Below are 22,891 nucleotides of genomic sequence, written 5' to 3'. Positions count from 1 at the left end.
TGACCCAGACTAGCTAACATTACAGCCATCGGCTAAAACATTAGCACTAAAGACCCACACAGAATATATCCCCATAGACATACAAATAACATAATTTAAAAGAGCTTCAATTTACAGACAGAAATGTCAAAAATGTTACAACTATCCCCGGTCTCCCCTACATGTAGTGTTTCATGTCCACTTTAAAACATGCTGTGAATAAAAGGATCAATCAGCGTGCGCTGCTTATTATAAACCTAACCTGCTCCCAACAGTTTTTATTTTTTATTTTCTCAGCTGCAAACTCTGTGCTGAATAAGGGTTTGAGAGTAAAGATGATATATAAAAAACATAATTCAAACATAGGTTTAGTTTACATACACAATTTTATATGAAGTCAACAAGTACAGTGTAGGTGTTTTTCTTTTTAAATTAAATTAAATTACTGGAATATCGCTTGCTGCCAAGAGAAAGAAGAAATTGAGAACTAAATTTGTCTAAACATCTATATGTATATATGAAGCTCATCTGGGAAACTGTCTACTGTTACATATAATTTGCAGTGTCTAAATGTTCACAGATTAATTCCAAAGTTAACTCTTCTTCCATTTCAAAGGAGACAAAAATGTGGGATAAATGACATAGAAAGTACACTTTAGCAAAAATACATTGATTGAGTACATTGCCATTTATGCACTGATCTCCCTGCTTTGATATCTGCATTACATTATGCCAAACAATAGGCTTTTGTTTATGTACATGGGTTTGAAAAAGAAATTATTCAACCAAGAAAGTGTCACAAAAGGAAAGTTAAACTGCATTCGATGAATGACGTTCCCTCCTTCTCTCCCTGCAGAGGTCCAAGGGATCTTCTAGGAATGATGATGCTATTTTCTGGAGTATTGATTGGTCAGTAGGCAGTGGATGTAAACACAAAACATAAAGAGCTAGCGCACTCCAGTGTTGTCTGTTTATAACAGCGTGACAACTCTTTTGAGCACAACTGCTACTCATCAGATGTTTCTACTCTAAAACATAATTTGCGCCTAATGTTTCAATATTAATTCCAAAGTTAACTCTTTTTCCACTTCCCTGGGACAAAAGGTGGAATAAGTGAGAGTAAAATCTAACAAAAATACATTTCTTCTCTGCATCACTTTATGCTAACCAATAGGCTTTTGTTTTTATACATAGGTTTGTATAGGAAAACAACCAAAAAACGTGTCACGCAAGGAAAGTGAAAGTCCATTCATGAATGAAATGCTGCAATCTCTATACATTTTGTTTTTATCTCTGGGAAACTCTACAAGTTTTCGTTATTATCTAAATTCACTTTTAAACCCGGGTTTTCCAGGAAGCTGAGGAAATTACGGGCACTTTCTATGCGTCACACGTTACGTTACCTGTGGGAGGAGTTAGCAGACGAGTAGGGATCTAAGCGAATACAGTTACTCTGTCCAATCACGGTGCAGCGTGACGTCAGTATGTTTATATTAACGGGAGTGTTGCAACCTCGCGACATTCAACTCCTGCTACTACAACGACGAAAATACAGCTGAAGAACATGGAGAAAATACATGAGAACATTTGACGAAGGACACCAAAAAATGGCACAGTCTTGCCGAAAAATGAAGCGACAAAACATCGACGCATATCTGTCACCGACGAATACGCGAAATCTCTTGGTTTTCGACGAGGAATACCAGAATACGTGAGGAGTTGTGTTCAACACAGTCGCCGAAACTCGAGAAGAAAGACGTGAAAATGGCTACGGTTGTTGGTTCCCAGACTAGCTCTGAGCGGACGGCGATGGAAAGGTTTGGCAGCGGAGGGATGGCTATTCTGCCGTGGACTAAACAGATGCTCACCGTGCTGTGGGAACAGCTTCGGTTGCTGGTTCAAGTCATTTACTACACTTTCCTGTCAGGTAAGAGTGAGACGAAATCAAAAGTTTTTTCCTTGCGTCTTACGCCCACTTTATAGCTGCTAAGGTTAACCTTTGGTGTGTTTACTGATGTTGGAAATTATAAGACCACTGTGTAGGTGTAAGATATGTTTAGTTTTTTTAATATAGTAACTCATTAAACGTCATACCTTTTAGCAAACTTAATATTCTATGGGGCTGACACTATGCTGTGTTTTACTGTCTGAATAGTTCCTCGATTTTTTATTTTTTATTTTTTGTAGATGGTGTTTCTTTTCCAACTTCCGCAATGTTTACGTGCGTTTTCAGCATTTGAACATTGTTTAGACATCACAGTAACACTTCCTGTAAAACACTTGAAGTACAACACACGGACTTGTATGTTACACTCAGTAAACCTTCTTTGAAATAATACATAAAACTGCAGTACAAACACAAACCTTGTCTTGGCCTCATAGCATGAATGGAATAATTATTTCTTCAGAAATTTTAACTTGATTACATTTTATTGTACTTAAAAGCTTTTTTTGTTTTCTTCTTCCAGTTTTCCAAATGTTCAGGTTTGAGGTTCACGTGAGAATCACAGACGAGACTGGTCAGCATATCCAGCACATGACCACAGCCACAAACCCAACAGAATCATTCCTCTTCACCTCTTTGTTTGAGGGAGACAACATGGTTGGTGGTTCAAATCCCCTCTCCAACTTCTGTGCAGACGTTGGTGACCCGTTTGCTGGGAAATCCACTGCTGAGGCCTTGCTGTCCAGTCTCCGTGCTGACGACCTGTGTTGCGGGCTTGTGGATGAGTTTGTGTCCAGAACAGCTGGCAACGAAGAGGGCATCTTTCTGGGACACCAATCTGGCTGGAAAATGGGCTTCCCTGGCGACTGGAACTTCTTTGTGTCGAGCGGCGAGGACTCGGGTTCAAACGACACCTGCCAAAAAAATAGTGAGGAAGACCTCAAATGGGATATTTCCAAGGAAAAAGTTTTCAAGCAGGACACATCAGAAGAAGATAGAAACTCTCACTGGAGCAGTGAGGAAGACCAGAACACAGTAGAATTTGAGAGTGACGAAAGTAAAGCACTTTGGGAATCTCTGTCAAAATCCAGTGATCCTTACAACCCTTTCTTTTTCTCCGCCTGCATTTCAACTAACACAGATATGGGCAAAAGAAAAAGTGAAGTAAAAGACTGTAGCGACACCGACCTCATGTCCGTAAGCAAGGCCAGTGAGGAAATGATGGGGTCTCAGGGCCTAAAGAACTGGGTCTGTCGCTCCGACAGCGAGAGCAGTTGGAGCAGTTGGGCCAGTTCGGATGGTTCGAGCCCTGACATCGACAAGGAGGAAAGTGAGAGGCTGTGGGACTTCTTCAGCAGTCCTGAAGACCCTTACAATCCCATGTGTTTCACTGCATGCACAATCAGCAGCACAGCTCCCCAAGCCACCATGTTATCTAATTGCGAAACCCCAAAATCTGACACAGACACAGAGGAGAAGGAGAGCACCATCCCCCCTTCATCCGAAGAGGATGAAGAATCACTGTGGAAATCTCTCTGCCTAAAGGATGACCCTTACCACCCTTTGAACTTCCAGGCACCCCTTCAGAGCTCTCCAAAACGAACACTCCTGCAAGACGATGATTCAGATATTCTTAATGTTCACCACACACCAAATTCATCCACAAAAGCAAAGAAATGGGCAAAAGCACCCCAGAAGCCTGTGCTGCCAGAGAGACAGACAAAGCATCACTCCCATCCAGAGACTATACTAGTGCCCTGGAAAAGATCTGGACAAACACCCACACCAACTTCAGAGATGAAAGAAAGCAAGGCTGACACCACCCAGAAGAAGGTAATTGTCTGATAATTTCTTTTTATTCTTTCACTTTTTCCACATGGAGATGTTAAAGGAACCCAAATACAAAAGTTTTGGTGTATTTATTATTGTTTTTTAGCTGTGGGCTAAATATATTAAACTGAATGAGTGTGTAAACATATTGTCAGAAATCACACTCAGTTCATTGACCCAAACCAGGGGTAGGCAACTCAAGGCCTCGAGTGCCAGTGTCCTGTAGGTTTTAGATATCACCCTGTGTCAACGCACCTGAATCAAATGATTAGTTCATTCCCAGGCCTCTGGAGAACTTCAAGACATGTTGATTTGGTCATTTAGCCATTTGAATCAGCTGTGTTGGATCGAGGACGCATCTAAAACCTGCAGGACACCTGCACTCGAGGTCTGGAGTTGCCCATCCCTGACCCAGACAAATATAGAAGAGGAGGTGATCTCATATTTAAAGTTAGAATGTTAATATCATGAAGAGGAGGGCCTACTGCTGACTCATGTACTGCGTGTGTGTGAAACAGAGATAAAGATAACTGTTTATTCCTTCCTCCAGACTGAGTGTCTTAAGCTGAGTTGTTTGTTTTCGCTTAGCAACACTGGTCGTCATGACTAAGCCAGTCATGTGACACCAGCGAGTCAGGAGAGACTGACTTCCATGTGTATCGAGTTGCAGCAGTATTGCAAAGTTAGCACAAAGGTCTTATGATTGGACAAAGTCACGTCATATTAGAAAAATCAGTACTTGGAGTTGGAAAGAGTTGACTCAAATGTAGCTTTTAGATATTTAGAGTTTATGATCCCTAAATACAAGCACTTAAACGTCATATGACTTCCAGTATTGTTCAATAAACTATAATATAATTCTTCTGAATTTCAGGTTCGATTTTCTCCTGTTGTCAAACTCCATGTCCTGCGGACCTGGCCGTTTGCGCGGCAGGCGTCTCGTAAAGGACACTGGGAAGAGATGGCACGAGACCGTGACCGCTTCCGGAGGCGAATTGATAAATTGGAGCAGGTCATTGGCCACTGTTTCACCCAGACCCACAGAGAGAACATGCGGGCCTACCTGGACAGTGCCTTGAAAAAAACAAAAGGGTCCTGAACACTGACTGTTTCATTTCCTTTTAGGATGAGAACTTGTGATTGGTTGCAATGCAACAGTGATTTTTGATTTAGGCCAATTAGAATTTTGATGTTAGGCCAACGTAAAATGTTTGGTGTCGAGTTGAACAACTTTGTACCTCAGAAGGTTTTATACATTGTGTAACTGTTGCACTGACTGACACTTTCTCATTTTAAGCTCCGCGTTACTGTGTGGAATGTTGTTTTTGTATGCCTTATATAATGACCTAGTAATGTAACTTATTGGTGAAGTTTGCCATTTATTTTTTACCTTTGTTTTCAGCAGTTTTTATGTGTGAAGAAACCACAGTCGTGACTCTAGAAAAAAGTAGAAAAGGATATCACAAAAAAAGCAGAGCTTTATATTGCAAAGTGTTTTGAGAAGTTTTGTTAAGCATGATGGATACGCGTCAGGTTCTGGTGCAATTCTTGTCTTACTGTCTTACAACTTTAGGATTTGATATTTAAGTCTTTGTCTTGTATTTTCTTATATTCCTGCACATAAATGGCAGCTTTTTAGTGCTGATTGTGAAGATGGGCGTTTATCTGATTGTATTTGCTGCATAACACTTTGTCCTCTGTGACTCACTCAGCTTGTCACAATAACATTGTGTGGCCAGACTGTCCCGAGCAAATTGATCATTAGGTGCTCTGAATCAATAAAATTTGTTACATTGTAACTTTTTTTCTGTTTGGCTTGTTTCACAACCTGACAAATGATTGGACAAAAAAAGAAATGAGTTCATACGTATGAGAAATTGGTGAAGTAAAGGTGGCCCTGAGGTCCCAGAAATTTGCAAACAACACAATGCTGAAAAATAAGTAAATCACTGGAAAAGTGATGAGATTCAAAGCGTGAATGGCACAAACATGGTGTGGGGTTGTGTAAACGTGCAGAGAAAGACAAGTTTCTCTACATTCTGAAAAGAAAGTGTGGATATCAGCACCTCCAGCCTGACTCTGACCAAACAAACTGGTTTAACCTTTTGACCCCATCTGGACACACCCAAGTGTGGTCATCCAGGGTGTGAAATTTCCAACAAAGCATGTGCCTTTGTGGACTTCAACCACTGAAGAGATAAAGGTAAGTGCATTTCTGATAAGGTGATTTACAGGTCAAAAGGGTTGCTTGGTAACTGGAGGTCTGCAAGACAATTTTATTGTATACAAAGTGCTGACTTTGGCCTGCTCCCTATCTGAATATGAATATATATATATATATATATATATATATATATTTTATTTTATTTTATTTATTTATTTTTTTTTTATGTGTTTTCCCTTACATGTTACCACACACATGCACACAGGAGCTAATAATTTCCCACTGGGACGGTAGTCTGCGTGCAGAGTGGCTGCCGTAAGGCTGTCGTAAGACGAGGGTTAAAAACACAAAGTATGATGAAATGACTTTCCTGAGGGATGAAATCAATTAGCAGGTCTCCCCACCCCGTCCCCTCCCACATGTGCACACACCATGGTGCAAAGGTGAGCAATCACTGACATTGTTGCTGTGTCAACGCAGCGGTAAGCCTACTGCTGATCTCCCACCACCTCCTCCCCTTGCAGCATGTTGTGTATGTTATTCACCATCTGCTTCAGTCTTGCACCCACCCTTGAGTGGAGTTCATTATACTTTAATATCACTAACTTGGGTTATTTCATACATTTAACCGCACCAAAAATAGTTCAAGCCAGAACTTAATTTTAACTCAGTCTAAAAATCTGAAAAGAGTATGAAATCAATTTATCAGAAATTCAAACAACCCAGACAGACACACAGAGCTTTTATGGGAACAAGAACTCTGTACTGCTTGTGACGGCCTTTCATCTAAATATGATCTGCTATTAAATTTATTCTTTTAGCCCTAAAAACATGTGAAAGTCTTTCACACGATGTGCTCAGACCGTCCTTGCGTGTATGTTCTTTACAGACATCAAAACATGCTTGTTATTCAGAGTGCAAGGCTGTGGAATGAATTTTGTTAAGAGAGTACATTTTCTGGATGCTTTGCTTTTGTTCTCAGAGGCTGGCCTGATAACGTCGTCTGTAAGCTGGAAAACAAATTTTCACATCTATGGGGTTTTCTCTTTTTTTTTGGTGTTTGCATACAGGGTGGTGAAGGTGGGGGAGGTACATCTGTCCCTCTAATTTCCTTTAGCCTGCCTGTCTGATTTTACAGTCAGATATGACTTGACTGGCTTAACACTGAATAACCAACCAAGGATTCTATGTCCTGCTCAAGGGCACTACAAGAAGACAGACAGTGATGAGGGCCAAATGAAGCTCATCACTTCACCATTCCGGGAATATAGTAGCTTCTCCTTCGTTGATCCCTTCCTTCCTTCCCATTTTCTTCTTTAACCCACTCCCCTCTCTTTGTATCTCTGTCTCCATCTTTCTCCTCCTCATCTGCTCCCAGTACCATTAGCTCAGTGGCCTAGGCGACCCCGTCTCCAGGCAACCGGCAGGAGTGGCGAGGCGCTGAAAGGATTGCAGGTGATTGCAGCAGTGGTGGAAGCAGAAGCAACAGCAGAGGCAGTGGGCTTTCAGTCAAACACACACACACACACACACACACGCACAAACATTCGGTTGCCCCCTCTTACTCGCCTGCCAGAGAAGTGTATCTCCTGGGTCACAATTAGCTGATGATGCAACCTACCAGCAGCTATTGTGTCTGACACCACCTCATACAGACAGAGTGCATGAAATACAAAACGCAACAAGTCTGTTTGTCCTGCCCATTACATGGATTACGCGATCCAGGCTGTCTGTGTAATAAGATGAGGTGTTTGGTTCATCTATACTCTCTCTTTGAGACACATGTTCCCTTTTAAACTTGCTGTTTGTGATTCAAATTATTTCACAACCCTTTTGTTCAATATTGAAATTGAATGCGCCAGGGAGAATACTCTGTCTCACTCACCGATCAACAAAATCAACTAAAAGGTCCTTTCTGGGCCCTTCAACTGGCTCCAGAGAGAGCAACATAAGGAGTGGTTCACCATCAATTTAAGTGCATGGATGAAAACAGTAATAGAAGAAATGCTTACTGTTATTATCTTTCTCCCTATTATTTTCTCCCTAAGATCCACCTCCTTAAGTAAGTGTGAAGTATTGCATAGTCAGACATGAAGCTATGTGGTAAACAGTGATCCATGGCAGTATATAGCCCGTTTATGTGGATTAGTGCGTCTGAACAACACCCAGACGATACAGACAGATGGTTCAAGCTGGAGCTGAATTTAGATGTCGTGTTTAAATTTAACCACTAGGGGACATTGCCTTCTTCAACCGTCTTCTGGTACGTGACATAGCACACATAGACATCATGGTTACTAATTGATGACTGCAAGAAACGGCTACAAGATGTGCTGCAGACCCCTGTCACGTTTTTTAAGAGTCACGTGAATGCATCAGTTATTCATGTTATTCACATTCAAGGGCTCGCCGTTTAAAACCGACAACAGCATATTTATAACGTGACTTCTTGTTTTGTTTTTTTATTAGCTTCCAGCCTTCTCTGAAACATTAATCTGTAACTCAAAATAGTCTCTTTCCTGGAATGGCATGTATATTTGGTGCTTACTTCCGCAACTAGATGACCATATCTGGACATCCAGTATGGTCATTAGTCATCTCTTTGAGACACAAGGCTATGTGGACACAAAGAAATGATGTAGGTCTGCTGCCCTCATGTGGTGAAGCTGGTAACATCACGGCAAAAGGGTTTTCTTGTTGATGTTGTTGTTGTTGTTTTTTCTATGACTTGCTGTTGATTTAACTCAAAAGAGAACCCAGTTTTAGGCCAATATTAGGCCTGAGTCTAAAATTAGATTAAGGTATCTGCAGAGTTTTAATTTGTTTGGACCTGCATACAAAAGGGAACAGCTGTTTGTGCAAGGCAAATAAACAGAAAGGCATGCACATTTCACAACTTTTAAGGAACTAGACTCTGGCTTAATTTTTAACAGGAAATGAATGGGGCGAGAGAGAGAGAGAGAGAGAGAGAGAGAGAGGTAATGAAATGCAACAAAATTCCCTGCTGGATACAAAACAAGGAAGTTCATTTTTTCGGTCAAATATTCAGTCCCCGTAGCACAAAATGACATTTACAATACTTTACTGCAATGTTTTAGGGTTATTTATTTATTTAAAATTTTTATTATTATTATTATCATGATTTTTCCAACTTGCAAAACCAACTAATCCACTGGTGTTTGAGAAGGTGATGGTTACAGTAGTGACAGTAGTGCTCAGCATGATTTTTAGGCACTAAGACTGCATTAGTCTCTCTTATGTGTTCGCCAGTTTTCAATGCTGTCAAAGGGAAAACAGAACAAATTACCCTTTAATCCAATCTAGTCTGGTTTTTGTGAGATCCTGCACTGACCCAGCTGATGGAAAGGCCTCTGATTGACCAGGATCACTAGAAGTGTTGTCTTATTAAAAAGGTGAGCTCTTGTCCATAAAGTCTCACATTTAAGTATGTGATGTCTGTGAAGGTTCTCAGTCATCCAGGTCATGGTAAACTAAGGAGCTTGGAGAGAAAAGTGACTGTAGTTCTTTAAGTTTCTTGAAGATATTTCACTTCTCATCCGAAAAGCTCCTTCAGATCTAAGGGCAAATGGTAGAGCGTGTCAGATTTTTAAGACCTATTGGGAGCATTCCTAAGAGGGTCGTGGACCCACTATTGATCATCTGCCTAATCACATGAGCCAAGGTGTGAAAACCAGTGTGGATCTCCATCAGCCAAGGTTTCAAGTGAGCCCATTGTGAGACCTTGCCCCACCCTATCATGTAACTTACTGATCCTTGAGGTGATTGCTGTTGTTATATTATGCAGTATAAATTACACTGAACTGAATTATTTTGATGTTTATCCTACAGCTAACTCAATCAATACAAATTTTTTTTCAGTAAAGGCCTTTAGAGATATATTAAAGTCATTGTTTTTTTTACATTTACAGTATTCCAGGCTTTCCCAGTATCCTTTTATATCATGTGTATCATTATATGTCATGTATCAGTAATAACTAATGATACCTGTATTTTTGCCCTAACTTTGAAAGAGCTTTTTTTTATTAGAAAAACTAGTTGCGTGGGAAAATATGTGCTTTTATAATAATAACCAACATTTGGGATTAGGTCACGCCTGACTGTTATTGAATGCCACAACTGGGGCAACCTTACTGGGATCGTGCCATTGAAATGGTCGTGGCAGGGCAGGCAACCAGGCATGTTGCCTGCCCTGCAACATGTAGAGTCGCTTGAGTGACAGAGCTTCTCCTCCACAGATTCAGCAGCAACTCCAGGCAGCAGTGATTGAAGAGTGGGAGCCACCCCACTGGATGACATCCGGAAGTTAAGCCTGTCCATGGGGCATATTAGTGCAATGATCAATGCAGATGAGGGGCACACTAATTAATGATTGTGTGTGTGTGTGTGTGTGTGTGTGTGTGTGTGTGTGTGTGTGTGTGTGTGTGTGTGTGTGTGTGTGTGTGTGTGTGTGTGTTTTACTGTAACCTGCAACATACAGTGCATATGTTAATTGGGATTTTTTTTTTTTTTTTTGGCTCTTTTTCCTTATAAAAAGGTAATGATAGTCTCTCCTTGTCTTCTGCCAGAATGCCTGTATTTACTGCCTGTCTGTCATGTGTTGTGCTGCTCAGGAAGACTTTTTGACTCAGCTGTGCTGCCTTAAGATTCCTACATTTGAGCCCTGGATCTGACACACAAACACACATGCAGATGTAAAAGGAAGCTACAAGCCAATATTTTCATGTAAATTAACTTATTTGTTTGTAGAATTTATATGACAATTTTTACACATTTTTGCATATCCTTTTAAATTCGGACATATGCTACGGGGAAAATGGATACTAGATCAGCTAAAAAAGACAATTATGATAAGCTTAATATGCTTTCTGCTCTACAGCCAGCTTGAAGATGCCATCTGAACTCCACCAGAGGGAGACAGAGCAACGCTGAAAATGTCCCAGATGGTCCGGTAGGCATCAACAAGTCTTCTGAAGAAACTGACTGGATAATTTCTCATAACTCGAATGGAAATATGAGCAGCATAGTGGAGAGAATTCACACTTATAGTGAAATTGTTTCAGAAATATTGACCTTTTCACTTCAGGCAGATTTCTTTCTAAGGAGAAAACCTTTTTTGTCTTTTTTGACAGAGAAAGACAAATTTATAGGTTTTGACCACATTTAACAGCCTCAGTGAAGGGAACACATTTCATGAGTCATCGGGTGATGATCATGATTTGCAGAAAGGTTAAAAAAAAACAAAACAAAAAAGTTAACTATGACTTATATAACACAGACAGCAAAGAAAGCACAATTAACTGTGATGATTGTATGACTTTTTTCATTAAACTGACTGTAAACTTTGCATTTACATGTTTTCACTAATACTGCCAGAACATCCACATTTTCAGCAGCTGAACGCTGGAAAGACTGAAATTAACAGAACAGTGACTTTACTTTTTTCTGTGTTGTTGGAGTCTAAAAGTGAAGCTCCAAATTTGGTTTTCCAGGTGATGTTTTTAACATTTAGGAAGTCCACACAGGATGGGTGAGGCTCTGCCAGGCCTGCGGGCTGTTCCACAAGTTACAAACCCTCGTATGGAGCAGAGCCATGCATTATTCAGCCCACATTTACATAAGACACAATAGTGAGAACGGTGCCAAAAAAAGTGTATGGCTGAACTGTGTGTTTGTGTGTGTTTATCTGGCGTATCAAGAGTGCTTCTGAACATTCCCGTGAATCTCTTTGCCACCTGAGGTTTTTGCTGTTCTGCCAACAATTGTTGACGCAATCTAGACGAGGGCACAGACCCCAAGGCTCATCCTCGAATCCATGAAAGCTTTGGTTACCCATTACAAGAAGAGAGAGCAAAGAAGGGAGCGGGCAGATAAAGGCTGATAGTTTCTGTGCACATTTATCTTTCTGTCTGAAAGCTCTGTTTACTGAGGACTTAAAGCCAAACCAGGTTCTCTGGCATTTTTGAAAAAACACAGGTTAGAGTGGCCATGACTTACTTCAGAATTCCTTCACGGTGACAAATGATGTAATATGATGCTCAAACAATCACAAAGTAATACTGTTATGTTCCTGTGATGGCATGCCTTTGTGTTGAGTCAGAAAGAAATCAGATAAGCGCTCAAGTGTTGATATTAGCGTTGCTATTTTGAACACATTAACCGAGTTTAGCAGTTTCACCAGAGTGAATGAGCAAGTTGAAGATTTAAAACAAAACTACAAAATAGTTCCAGAAGCACCAGAATAAGTGTCAGAGAAAGCTGGACAGGAAACAGATTCTCCACAAAACAATGCTCACTGTGAGACAAGGTGATCACTGGGCAAGCTATCTTTCAGGAGGGCCCTAGCAGCTTCAATATACCCTAAATATGTTTCCTCCTCCAGTCAAGGGTACTTTGCATCTGTTGTTACAACAATTTGAACTCTTGCGCTACCTTCAGGCAATTAGATACGGATAATTTTTAACCTCCATGGTGGAGGTTATGTTTTTCTGTTAGCATTTGCTGGCGTGCCTTCTGTCATTGCGTCTGTAAACACAACAGCACAAAAGGTTTTGAATGAATTTTGGTCCAACTTTGCAGGGGTTCAGAATGGGGTCATGTTAACAATCCATTCAAATTTGCCTCAGATCCACCAAGGTCTTCGAGGTCAACTTAATGATTTAGTAGTTGAAAATGAACAAAAAGCCTTAAAACTGAGCTGAGAAACTAGTATTCTTACAATTGTTAACATATAGAAAGTATCACATAAAGATTTAAAATATCATGTCACATTTGACTTCTGACCTCTCCTTCAAGGTCAATAGATAAGTCAAAGTGATAATAATGCTATATAGAGCTATTCAAAACTATGTTTCTTACTGCCATTGTTTGTATTGACTGCATATAGAGAATTACATACAGGTGTTCTAAATATCATTTTATTATGACTTTGTTATGTTCATTACAGTAAGAATGGTTAAAACTGTTTAAATACATTCAAACAGTTACAATACAAATATTTAAATACATGTACAATGTTCCTGACTATTTTTTATTTTGGAAAACATAAACCTTTGATCAAAAACGTTTTCCACTTAGCTTTCATGTAAACTTTTAAACAAAGTTTACCAAACAGTGAAATGAATGCTACACGTGTGTTATGTCCACATAAATCCACATGAAAAATAATTATAGTCAAAATTATGTCAGGTATATAAAAATGGGTTTCAACAGGGAAAACAACAACTGCTTGCACTTTTTTTTACTGCACTAACATTTCTTAAATTATTTTTAAAAAGCTCAAAGAAAACAAAATGAATACAGAGAAAACACTGTGATATTTCCTTAAAGGTAAGTGAGCTGCCATGTCGGAGGTTTGTGCTCTCGGAGTGCTTCTTGATCATTTGTTATTCTAACTTTCCAAATGATCAAGAAGACATTCTTGACCCTCAAAAAATGTCCTGTTTTCCCCAAAAAATCTTGGGTTAAACTTAAAGTGACGACTCAGACCTCACAGATGAAACCTGAAATAAAGCCTCAAATACCAAAAGGTACAAAACTGTCAAATTCAATTAATTTTTGCATCTGTTTGGTTGTTCTTTCAACCTGGAGACTGGATCTGTTATTATTTATTTTGCATTATTAAAAGCACTGAAGTTGACATTAAACTAAGGCTTTTCAGGCAATTACCAAGATACATTCTTCTGAGGAAACAGCTACACTTCTACACTGAAAAATCATTTACTGGCCTCAGTGAATTGCAACTACTCATGTTTAGATTTCTGTTGTTCAGCCTTGTGATAAAAACAGCCAGCAGCCGTCTGTAGGTGGCACAGCTGTCAAAATCCTGCAGCTGTTGCCTTCCTTACCTGCAGATGGCACACATCAAGAGTCTTACATCTCTAATGTAAAACTGCTGCTGCAGTTTCTCTTCTGGATTGGAACAGCGAGTCCTTCATTGAAAGTCAGCAGAGTGGCGTTTACTTAGTGTGGTTCTTTGTTGTGTGTGTTTCGCTACTTTCACATCGATCTGTTTCTTGAGGCAGGTTTTATTGCTTGAGAATTTTGAAAACTATTCTTTACCCCACTGGCCTGCTATTTTCAGAGACAACTTTTTGATATGACAGATGCATCAAGAAAATAATTTCTAAAAAAGAGACTGTTTCTTTAAGTGAGGTGGATGATTTTAGAGGTTCAAAAATTAAATATGAGTCATTTTATTCAAGCATACTTCCCATTTAAAATCTCCACAGATGGTCACTCATTTCAGTCTTTGAATTTCATGTGTATAAAAATATACTTTTCTATGTGAGGTATCGTCACAATTGTCAAAATTTGGTCCACAACCGTTCCGCTTCTTTGACACACATCTGCATTTTTGTTGCCTCGCTGGCAGCTCTGTGTACACACAGATCCACAGTGTTCCCATCCTGCATCCAGATCCGGGTGTCTTGTTTCTCTGTGTTTGCTTTCTTTGTTTTCTCTTGTGTCTTTCAGTGCTTCACACACTACTGGCGATAATGGATGTCCTGGTGACTGCTGTTTTTGTGCAGTATAAATAAAAGAAGGGGAGCAACAGGCACAGGCTGATAAACACCTCAGCTGGCTGCTGTCTGCTTTGTAAAAAAAAACCCAAAAAAACAACAACCCCACACTATTCTCTAGTCAAACTGCATAAGATGAGACCACTTTTTTCACATAGTAGATATTTTCCTCCAGATGATAGCATAGAGTTTGAATGGGCCAAAAACCAGTAGGAATTAAACTGCATTCTCTAGAATGCGTTGGAGTGGAGAAGCAACAAATTACAGTGAGTGAACACAAGATGACAAGGACAAGCACAGTAAAATAAAAATGTCAGCACGATGACAAAATGCTGCAATAAAATGCATGAAAGAAAAGTCAAAATAATTGAGTCTCCCTAATCCAGGAAATGGAGTCATCAGGGAAGTGAGTGTGGCAGTCGGTGAGCAGATGTATCTTTTTATGTGTGTGTCACTGTGTATTAGACATTGCATGCACTCATGTTAAAGAAGGATGCAGGAAGAGAAAGAAAGAGGAGGATTATGCAGGATCCAGGGCCTCCTTCTAGGTGGTTTATCAGTAAGGATATGCACAGATTCAACAGCAGTGTGCAAAATCATTGTACCGTGTAATCTGCATATTGACAGATGTTAAGCTGCAGTAATACACATTTTATATTTATAACTGAAAAACAAAATATTTCAAAGACCCAACAAAGAACTGGCATCTGATTCTATTTAGTGATGACAGTTAAGCACTGACTGGGTTTCCATGAAAAACATTGCACTGGGATAATTATGTTGCTTTGTGTCTGCAATATGTGTAAAACAGAGTAATCACTTACTAACAGGTTCAGCAACAACTGTCAAGTGATGATAGGCGACTGTTGTTTTTGCAGCTCGATGTACTACGCCACCCAAGAGGGAAAAAAAAGTTCATTATAACAACAACAGTTGCCTCAAGGCGCTTTATATTGTTAGGTAAAGATGCTACAATAATAAAGAACCCCCCCCCAGCAAGCACTTGGTGACAGTGGGAAGGAAAAACTCCCTTTTAACACAAACAAACATCCAGCACAACAAGGCTTAAGGACGGGTCATCCATCTGTCATGACTGGTTGGGGGCCGGTACCATGTTGCTGCAGTCATGCTAAATGGAGTTACCATGCTTATCATGCTTGTTTGATTGCATGTAAGTAGCTTTGCATGATTGAAAAATTCAAAACGAATGATTATTTATATGCTTCTGTGTGCTCACCCAGAAACTCCACCCATGTGTACAATGAAGAATATCCACTCTTAATGACATCATAAGACCTTAAGGAGAGAAAAAACTGTATGAAACCAGGGTTTAGGGCATTTTGAGTACATATTCGAGTACATATGCAGACCTCAAAAGCCATTTAAGGTCTACTTTTAAGCGTTTTGGGGCCATGTATATTGCTTCTAATGCATTTTTGTAAATTCAATCATTCATTTTAATAAGTGAAAGCTGACAGCTAGTAACACACAAACATTATTCGTATATTTTTAAAAAAAAGAAAGCCTTAAAGACAAAAAACTCTCAAATGTTGAATTTTAGTGGGGCTGTGCCTTTTTTTAATGTTCTGGTATGCAAATCTGCAGTATGTGTATACTGTAAGTTCAGGGTTAGGTGGGCCAGCACCTCAACACATACATATAGTGCTGCAGAGCTGTTAGCGTCAATTTCCTGACGTGTGAGCCTGTGATATCATGACTTGGCTGGAAAAGTCTCTCATTGTTTTTTTCATATGCGAGCACTTTATCTTTCCACACAAATACACTCCAAATGGTAGAAAAATCCCCTGGGATTTCAGTGGCCGAGGCTGTGCGTGCCGACCTCTACCTGCCCTTCAGCTCACTCTGCCTTGTCAGGAGTTTCTGTTGTTGATTTGGCGGTGCCTCCACAAAGCAAGTGCTGGCAACTGAAACCAGACAGGGGAGAGGGTACCAAACACATGTACTCGAAAATCCCCAGATGTGAAAAATGTGCAAAATTAAACCAGCAGATTATTTGGCCATGCTTCCCTGCTGGAAACAAGTGTTGAAATTGGAAAATTGTTATAACTCGACAACAAAATCAAAATCAAAATGGAGTTTAACATGCTCTAGTGTTTGGAAATCAATGGAAAACATTTGTGTTTTTAGAATAGGCTCCAGGGAGTGGTAAATGAAGACCACTGTGACAAATATCAACAAAGGCTTTGTGTTCTTCACACTGCATTGTACCCTTTAGGAAATGACTGTTTTTGGTGAGAAGATTTCTCCTGACTGTGAACTTAACAACAGCTCACACGGAACGCTTTGTTTTGTTTTCTCCCAAATGTGGACTTCAAAATAACAGGTCTTCATGGAAAGTGTGTCAGAATGTTGTCATAAGCATGCCATCACATGTCTCATGGATGTGGAGTCACTTCGGAAAATGAAATTCCAGTGAGCTCAGAGTTCCTGATGAGTGACTCAGAACAACAGCGTCTGACAGCTGATGGAGGCTCGTATTTATCTTAATGAGCCACCGAGGAAAACCAACGATAACATGTTTGCTGCAAGTAAACATTACAGTCTCAAACTACAAGTCTAGACAGTCATCTTATTATGGGTGTAAGTGTATGAAACATAATTTGAATCTTTATATAGTACTTTCTCTATGTACAGTACACACCACACTTGAAAGAATCATAGTTTGTAAGTTATTCTAAATTTTATTTGCCAATTTTCAACCAATAAATCATTAAGTTAACCTTGAAATGCTCAGTGGATATAAGGCAAATTTACAAAAATTTAACATGACCCCACTCTACACCCCTACAAAGTTTGTTTAGAATCAATGTAAAACCTTTTCAAGCTTACAGACAGAAAGAGAAGAGAAGATAATAATAAATAAAAACTAAACCCATTTTGGGGGAGTTTAATTGGACATTTCTTTGGTAAATGGATGGTTCTTGGCAGCATTTTATACTTTATACAAGCGCTTTATACAGCATGTCTCATTCACTCTTTCATACAAGCTCTTGTTTTCTCTCTTCCCCCCCCTGGGAAAAAAAATCTAACATCTATCATGCAGGTGGCACAGTGATTAGTACTGTCACCTTGAAGAAAGAAGGTTCCAAGTTTGAATCCACTGGTTATTTTTGCGTGGAGTTTGTACTCCGATTATTCGGGCTTCCTCCTGCAGTCCATAGACATACATGTTAGGTTAACGGGTGTTTTGAAGTTGGTGGTAGGTGTGAATGTGAGCATAAATGATTGCGTAGGTCTCAGTGTTAGACTGGCAACCTTTACAGGATGTACTCTCTTGCCCTCTGAGAGCTGGAATAGAATGCAGCAACCCTGTGACCCTGAACTGGAAGAAAAATGGATGGATGTATCTATCATGTTGTGTGTTCAGTCATTACATAGCTTCCCACTTACATTGTCAACTTCACATGCAAAAAAATTAAAGACATCTATTTTTAAGAAACTATTTTCTAAATTGTAGAACAATAACAAAGCACTAAAAACAATGAAACTGTATGGTAAGCTCAAAGAAACGTAAGCAAAGTTAAATATGTAAATGTAGATATAATAAGTCCCCCTCCCATGTTTCATGATAATACTAAACTTTATTTTTAAACCAAAATTACAACGGCGTTTCACCTTATGAAACTAATTTGCAAAAATAGCAGCATTAAGGCTTAACTACAATGAAACAGCCCTACTTAAAGACCCTGTAAAGAAGAAGTGGGCAACAAGTGTCTGACTTGGCTGGGAATCAAGCTGTGTGCAGCATTTATAAAATCAAATCAGACCTTTCCTAGTTAAATCACCTAAGTGGCAAATATTCAAAAGAGCCCACAATCAGCACATTTTTCATGCCCTCTGCCCATTACCTTCAGAAACAGCACTGGCAGAGCACCATTCTTGCTTTGCTGTTTTTTCACTGTGGGAGCCTGCTAGTGTGGTGCCTTTAAGTACTGGCTAAAATTTTGTAATCATGAAAACACTAGTAACACTGGTAACGGGTAACAGAAATGACCACAAATCTCTTCACCTTAATGACTTCTTGGGGTTTGTTGTATCGTAATAGCGTTCACTGAGGTCAGTGTACCAACTGAAAACAATAGTTACATGAAGAAATTCTGTGGAATTCTGTGTTTACATTATATCCTAATTCTATGTGCTTTGTCAATATTCCTCCTACACGTACACTAGCAGAGTGTCAGGAGAAATCTGGGTTTCTGTATCGTCATAGAACCACCAAACCCATCATAGCTGGCCTCATATTTTTAAGGTTTGGGTGCAAACAGGAATACAGCAGTAAATCAGAATGAGATTGATTTGATTTCCAGTATCACCTTAATCATTCTCTCGCCTATTAAAAGCATTTCTGTGTGCATACAGAGATTAAGGACAGTAATGAAGTATTTGTACTTCGTTACTTCCCACCTCTGCCTAGTGGTGGCTCAGGTTCACAGTATCAGTTTCTCAATGGCAAGATCTCCACTCAGTTAAAAAAAACAACCCAAAACATCTGCACACTAGGGATGTTCCTGGTAATTAATTTCTTAGTCGACTAAACAAGGGGGGGAAAAGAAGACTAACCAGCTAGTCTAAAACTAAGAAACACTCAAATATTAAGTTAAATTTGATAATCGTTTAATGAAAAATGTCAAAAACTGATAAGAAAATAGTTTCAAACCATTTATGACATTCTTCAATAATGAATCATGCCACTTGACTGCAGCACCTTGCATTGTGTATTGTCAAGGTTACACGTCCAGACAGTGTAGAAGAAAAACACTTAAACTGAAGTTACATATGACACGAAAACATGTAACTATAACAGATGTTCACGTATTACTAAAACACGATTAATACGTTAACATCTGGAAAACAAATAAATTGCGACCCTAAGCTGTGGCGTGAATGACAACGGAACAATATTGGCTTTCGGTGAAGTAAGAAGCAACAACTTTTAGTCCATTATTCGCAGCATTCAATCGTTTGCCAGAGAAGCATTCTGAAACATTCGGATCCTTTTCAAAGTCACTGTATCCAGACTCCAGCATGTCTCAGAGAGAAGATCCAAAAAGACAAGCTTACCTCAGCTCTCTTCCCTGGGGTGAACAAGTAACGCTTGGAAGAAATGCAGAATGAAAATCTCATGAACAGAGAGAAGATTATGTTCCTCATGGAAGAAAATGAGAGAAAGAGCGCTGAATTAAAAAAAACTGTCCGACCAACTTCAAGAAAAGGAAGGTATTATTGGCGAGAAACAATGAGATCTCCAAGACATAGACAAAAAGCTCCAGGAGCTCCAAGGAAAGCTTGATGAAGAAATCCTCCAAGAGAAGAAACAACAGAACATAAAACAGAGAGAGATGCAGTGTGAACTCCAAAACATGGAGAGAAAATACAGTGGGGTGCAGGTAAGCCTTGATAAAACCCTGCACAAAAATCAAGAGTTGCTTCAAGAGAAAACGCAACATGACATAAAACAGAAAGAAATGGACCGCAAGCTTGAAGACACGGAAGAGAAATACTCTAAATAACGCTTGATGAAACAAAATAAAGAGTTTCTTCAAGATAAAGAGCAATAGAATATAACACAGAAAGAAGAAAAACTTCCTCTTCTCCAGGACTTTGAGAGGAAAAATAAAAAAATACAAGAATTTTATAATAACATGAAGTACAAAGCAACTGAACTGGAAGAAGAAAAGGACAAACTGGAAAAACAATGCTCAGAGATGCAGAGTAAGATCATTGAAATGCTGAGAAAAAACAGACAACTTGAGGAACTTTCTTACAACTTGAAGTCCCAAAACACTGAAATACAGGCTCAAAAGCAACAAGAAGAAAAATCGCATGAAAACCTGCAGTGTATGTTTCAAGAAATCCAAAGAAGTCAGCAGTTAGAAGAAATGCACAACAGAGAAATACAGAAATGCACAAGGCAAAGCTAATACAAGAGGCAACATCTAAAGAACTAAAAGAAAAGCTTGATGAAAAAGAAGCAAAATTTGCAGAAGTGGAGAAAAGATGCAAGAAACTTGACACACAAAATGCAGAAACAATCGATGAGTTGAAAACCCTCATCCTAGAGAAAAAAAGTGCCGGATCAGTGCCTGAAAAAGAAGCAAAAACGCTTCCTCTTTTTCCAGAGAAGGGAGACTGCTGCTCCTCACCTGATATAGCCTCCTTTTTCTCCACCTCTGTTCCATCTTAATTTTCACCCCTTCTCCCCCCCCCTTGCTTCCCTCTTTCCCTTTTTCTCCTAAAACCTCTCCCCTCACCTTTTCATCCTTTTTCTTTTTCACCCTCACCCTCATGTTTCTCCCTGTTGAAAGGCAGTTTTTCCTCCCCACTGTCGCCTAGTGCTTTTTCCTCTTCTATCTTTCCTTTACTCTCTTCTTCACAAGCCCACCCCCATCCCCCCTCCATTTTCTCCGCCATCTCCCTACCACAGGGTAGGGGGATGGGGCGGACAATAAACACAATTGGCTACATTTTACTTGTGTCTACGGAAGAGGATTAGGGCCACTGGAAAAAAAAAAAAGTGGGCACGTCTTTTTTTTTCTTCTTTTCTTGAATTCTGAGAAAAAAGTCAGAATTCTGACTTTTTCATCAAAAATTTTTTTTTTCAGAATTCTGAGATTAAAGTCAGAATTCGGGGTGCGACCGTGGCTCAGGAGTTTGGGAAGCGTATCTGTAACCGGAAGGTTGCCGGTTCGATCCCTGGGCTCTCTGTCCTGGTCGTTGTGTCCTTGGGCAAGACACTTTACCCTACCGCCTACTGGTGTTGGCCAGAGGGGCCGATGGCGCGATATGGCAGCCTCGCTTCTGTCAGTCTGCCCCAGGGCAGCTGTGGCTACAACCGTAGCTTGCCTCCACCAGTGTGTGAATGCGCGAATGAATGAATAGTGGCATTGTAAAGCGCTTTGGGTGCCTTGAAAAGCGCTATATAAATCCAATCCATTATTATTAATTCTGACTTTTTTCTCAGAATTCTGAAAAAAAAAGAAATTTTGATGAAAAAGTCAGAATTGCATAGGCATGCTGGGTGGTAGGTGGAGAGCGGTTGATCTGATATCCTCGTGTTGGTGTTGTTCCCAGATCATCATACTAAATGTTGTTCCAGGATCAACATTGCAAGTGACCAATCAGAATGTTGTGACGTCAAACTTTTGCGACTTCGGGAAAAACCGGCGTAAAACAAAAAACTGTACTAAAGCTGCGTGAAACCGCCTCTGTCCGCCGATCAACGGACCCTGACCCTAACCCTAACCGTAACCCTTTAATAAACAGTAAGCAGAATTGATATCGTCCTTGCAACATTGGAATTTCATAAATGCACGAATGGCTTGGCGCGCAAAAGAATAACGTCACAACAATGTGATTGGTCACTTGCAATGTTGAACCTGGAACAACATTTTCATGATGGTCTGGGAACAACACCAACACGAGGATATCAGATCATCCGGTGGAGAGCAGACCCAAAATGCAGGAACCCTCAGACAAAAGTAAACTCAAAGTGCAGCTTTATTAGGTAGAAACAGCAAGGCTAACAAAAACATTAGCTGAGCACACAACATGGAGGAGTACGGCAATGACATGATGAAGACAACAGGGAAACTGAGGACTTTAATGCACACATGAGGTAATTAGGAAGATGCAACACGGCTGGGCAAAACAAGACACAGGTGAACTAAGTCAGACAAAGCTGAACATAACACAAGCAGGACAAGAGACTATCAAAATAAAACAGGAAACTACCACTGAGAGTGCGACATACAGACATAACAAACACAAAGGGAGACAATAAACAGAGACATGACTGGGGAAACAGACAAAGAATACAAAGAAAACAAACACTCAAAACCACTATGAGAAAACTAGAAGACTTCAAACATATTGTGCTCATATTGTGTTGGGCTAGCTATATGCTGAAGTACTGCTACCACGACCTGCAGTCGTTCCGATGTTGTGCATAATAAATAAATAAATAAAAACACCGGCCCACTTTAACCCCTGACTATTCCACACCATTTTGGCTCTTTTATCTATTTTTATGTGACATTCCCTGGTGACTAATAGGTGAACAGGACTTCCTTTCCTGTGTTGCTGTTCAGACTCAGATCAGTTTGATGTTTAATGGCCTGCATTGACGAAATAATAACTTCCCTCAAATGACTTAAAGCAAAAGTAATGTTAAGGTTCAAAGATTGAGGAAGGAGAGTACAAACAACCAGGTCCAGAAGATCTTGGTCAAACAATTGATTTTAATGATTACACGTGTGGGAAGATCACCACAGACAGCAATTGATCTTCGACTTAATCAAAGCATACACAGATTTTTATAGCATCAGGGTTTGAATTAATGACGCCCCTTCATACGTCACAGACAGAATATATACATACGTCAAATCAAAACCACAATGACTTTTAACACGGTTT

At 39.7% G+C, this 22,891-nt stretch overlaps 1 protein-coding gene across 1 annotated transcript; it reads left to right on the top strand.

Annotated features, from left to right (window-relative positions):
* Nucleotides 1-1,471: 1,471 nt before the first annotated feature.
* On the top strand, nt 1,472-5,553 carry LOC113026382 (protein phosphatase 1 regulatory subunit 15A). The gene is made up of 3 exons (XM_026175118.1): nt 1,472-1,906; nt 2,448-3,757; nt 4,629-5,553. Exons 1-3 carry the CDS (start codon nt 1,744-1,746, stop codon nt 4,851-4,853), a joined length of 1,698 nt encoding a protein of 565 aa, XP_026030903.1. The 5' UTR covers nt 1,472-1,743; the 3' UTR covers nt 4,854-5,553.
* Nucleotides 5,554-22,891: the final 17,338 nt, after the last annotated feature.

Source organism: Astatotilapia calliptera, chromosome 7 (genome assembly GCF_900246225.1).
Source record: "Astatotilapia calliptera chromosome 7, fAstCal1.2, whole genome shotgun sequence".
Lineage (NCBI taxonomy): Eukaryota > Metazoa > Chordata > Actinopteri > Cichliformes > Cichlidae > Astatotilapia > Astatotilapia calliptera.
Note: the sequence above shows the minus strand (reverse complement) of the source record. Positions and strands in the feature narration are given on the sequence as shown.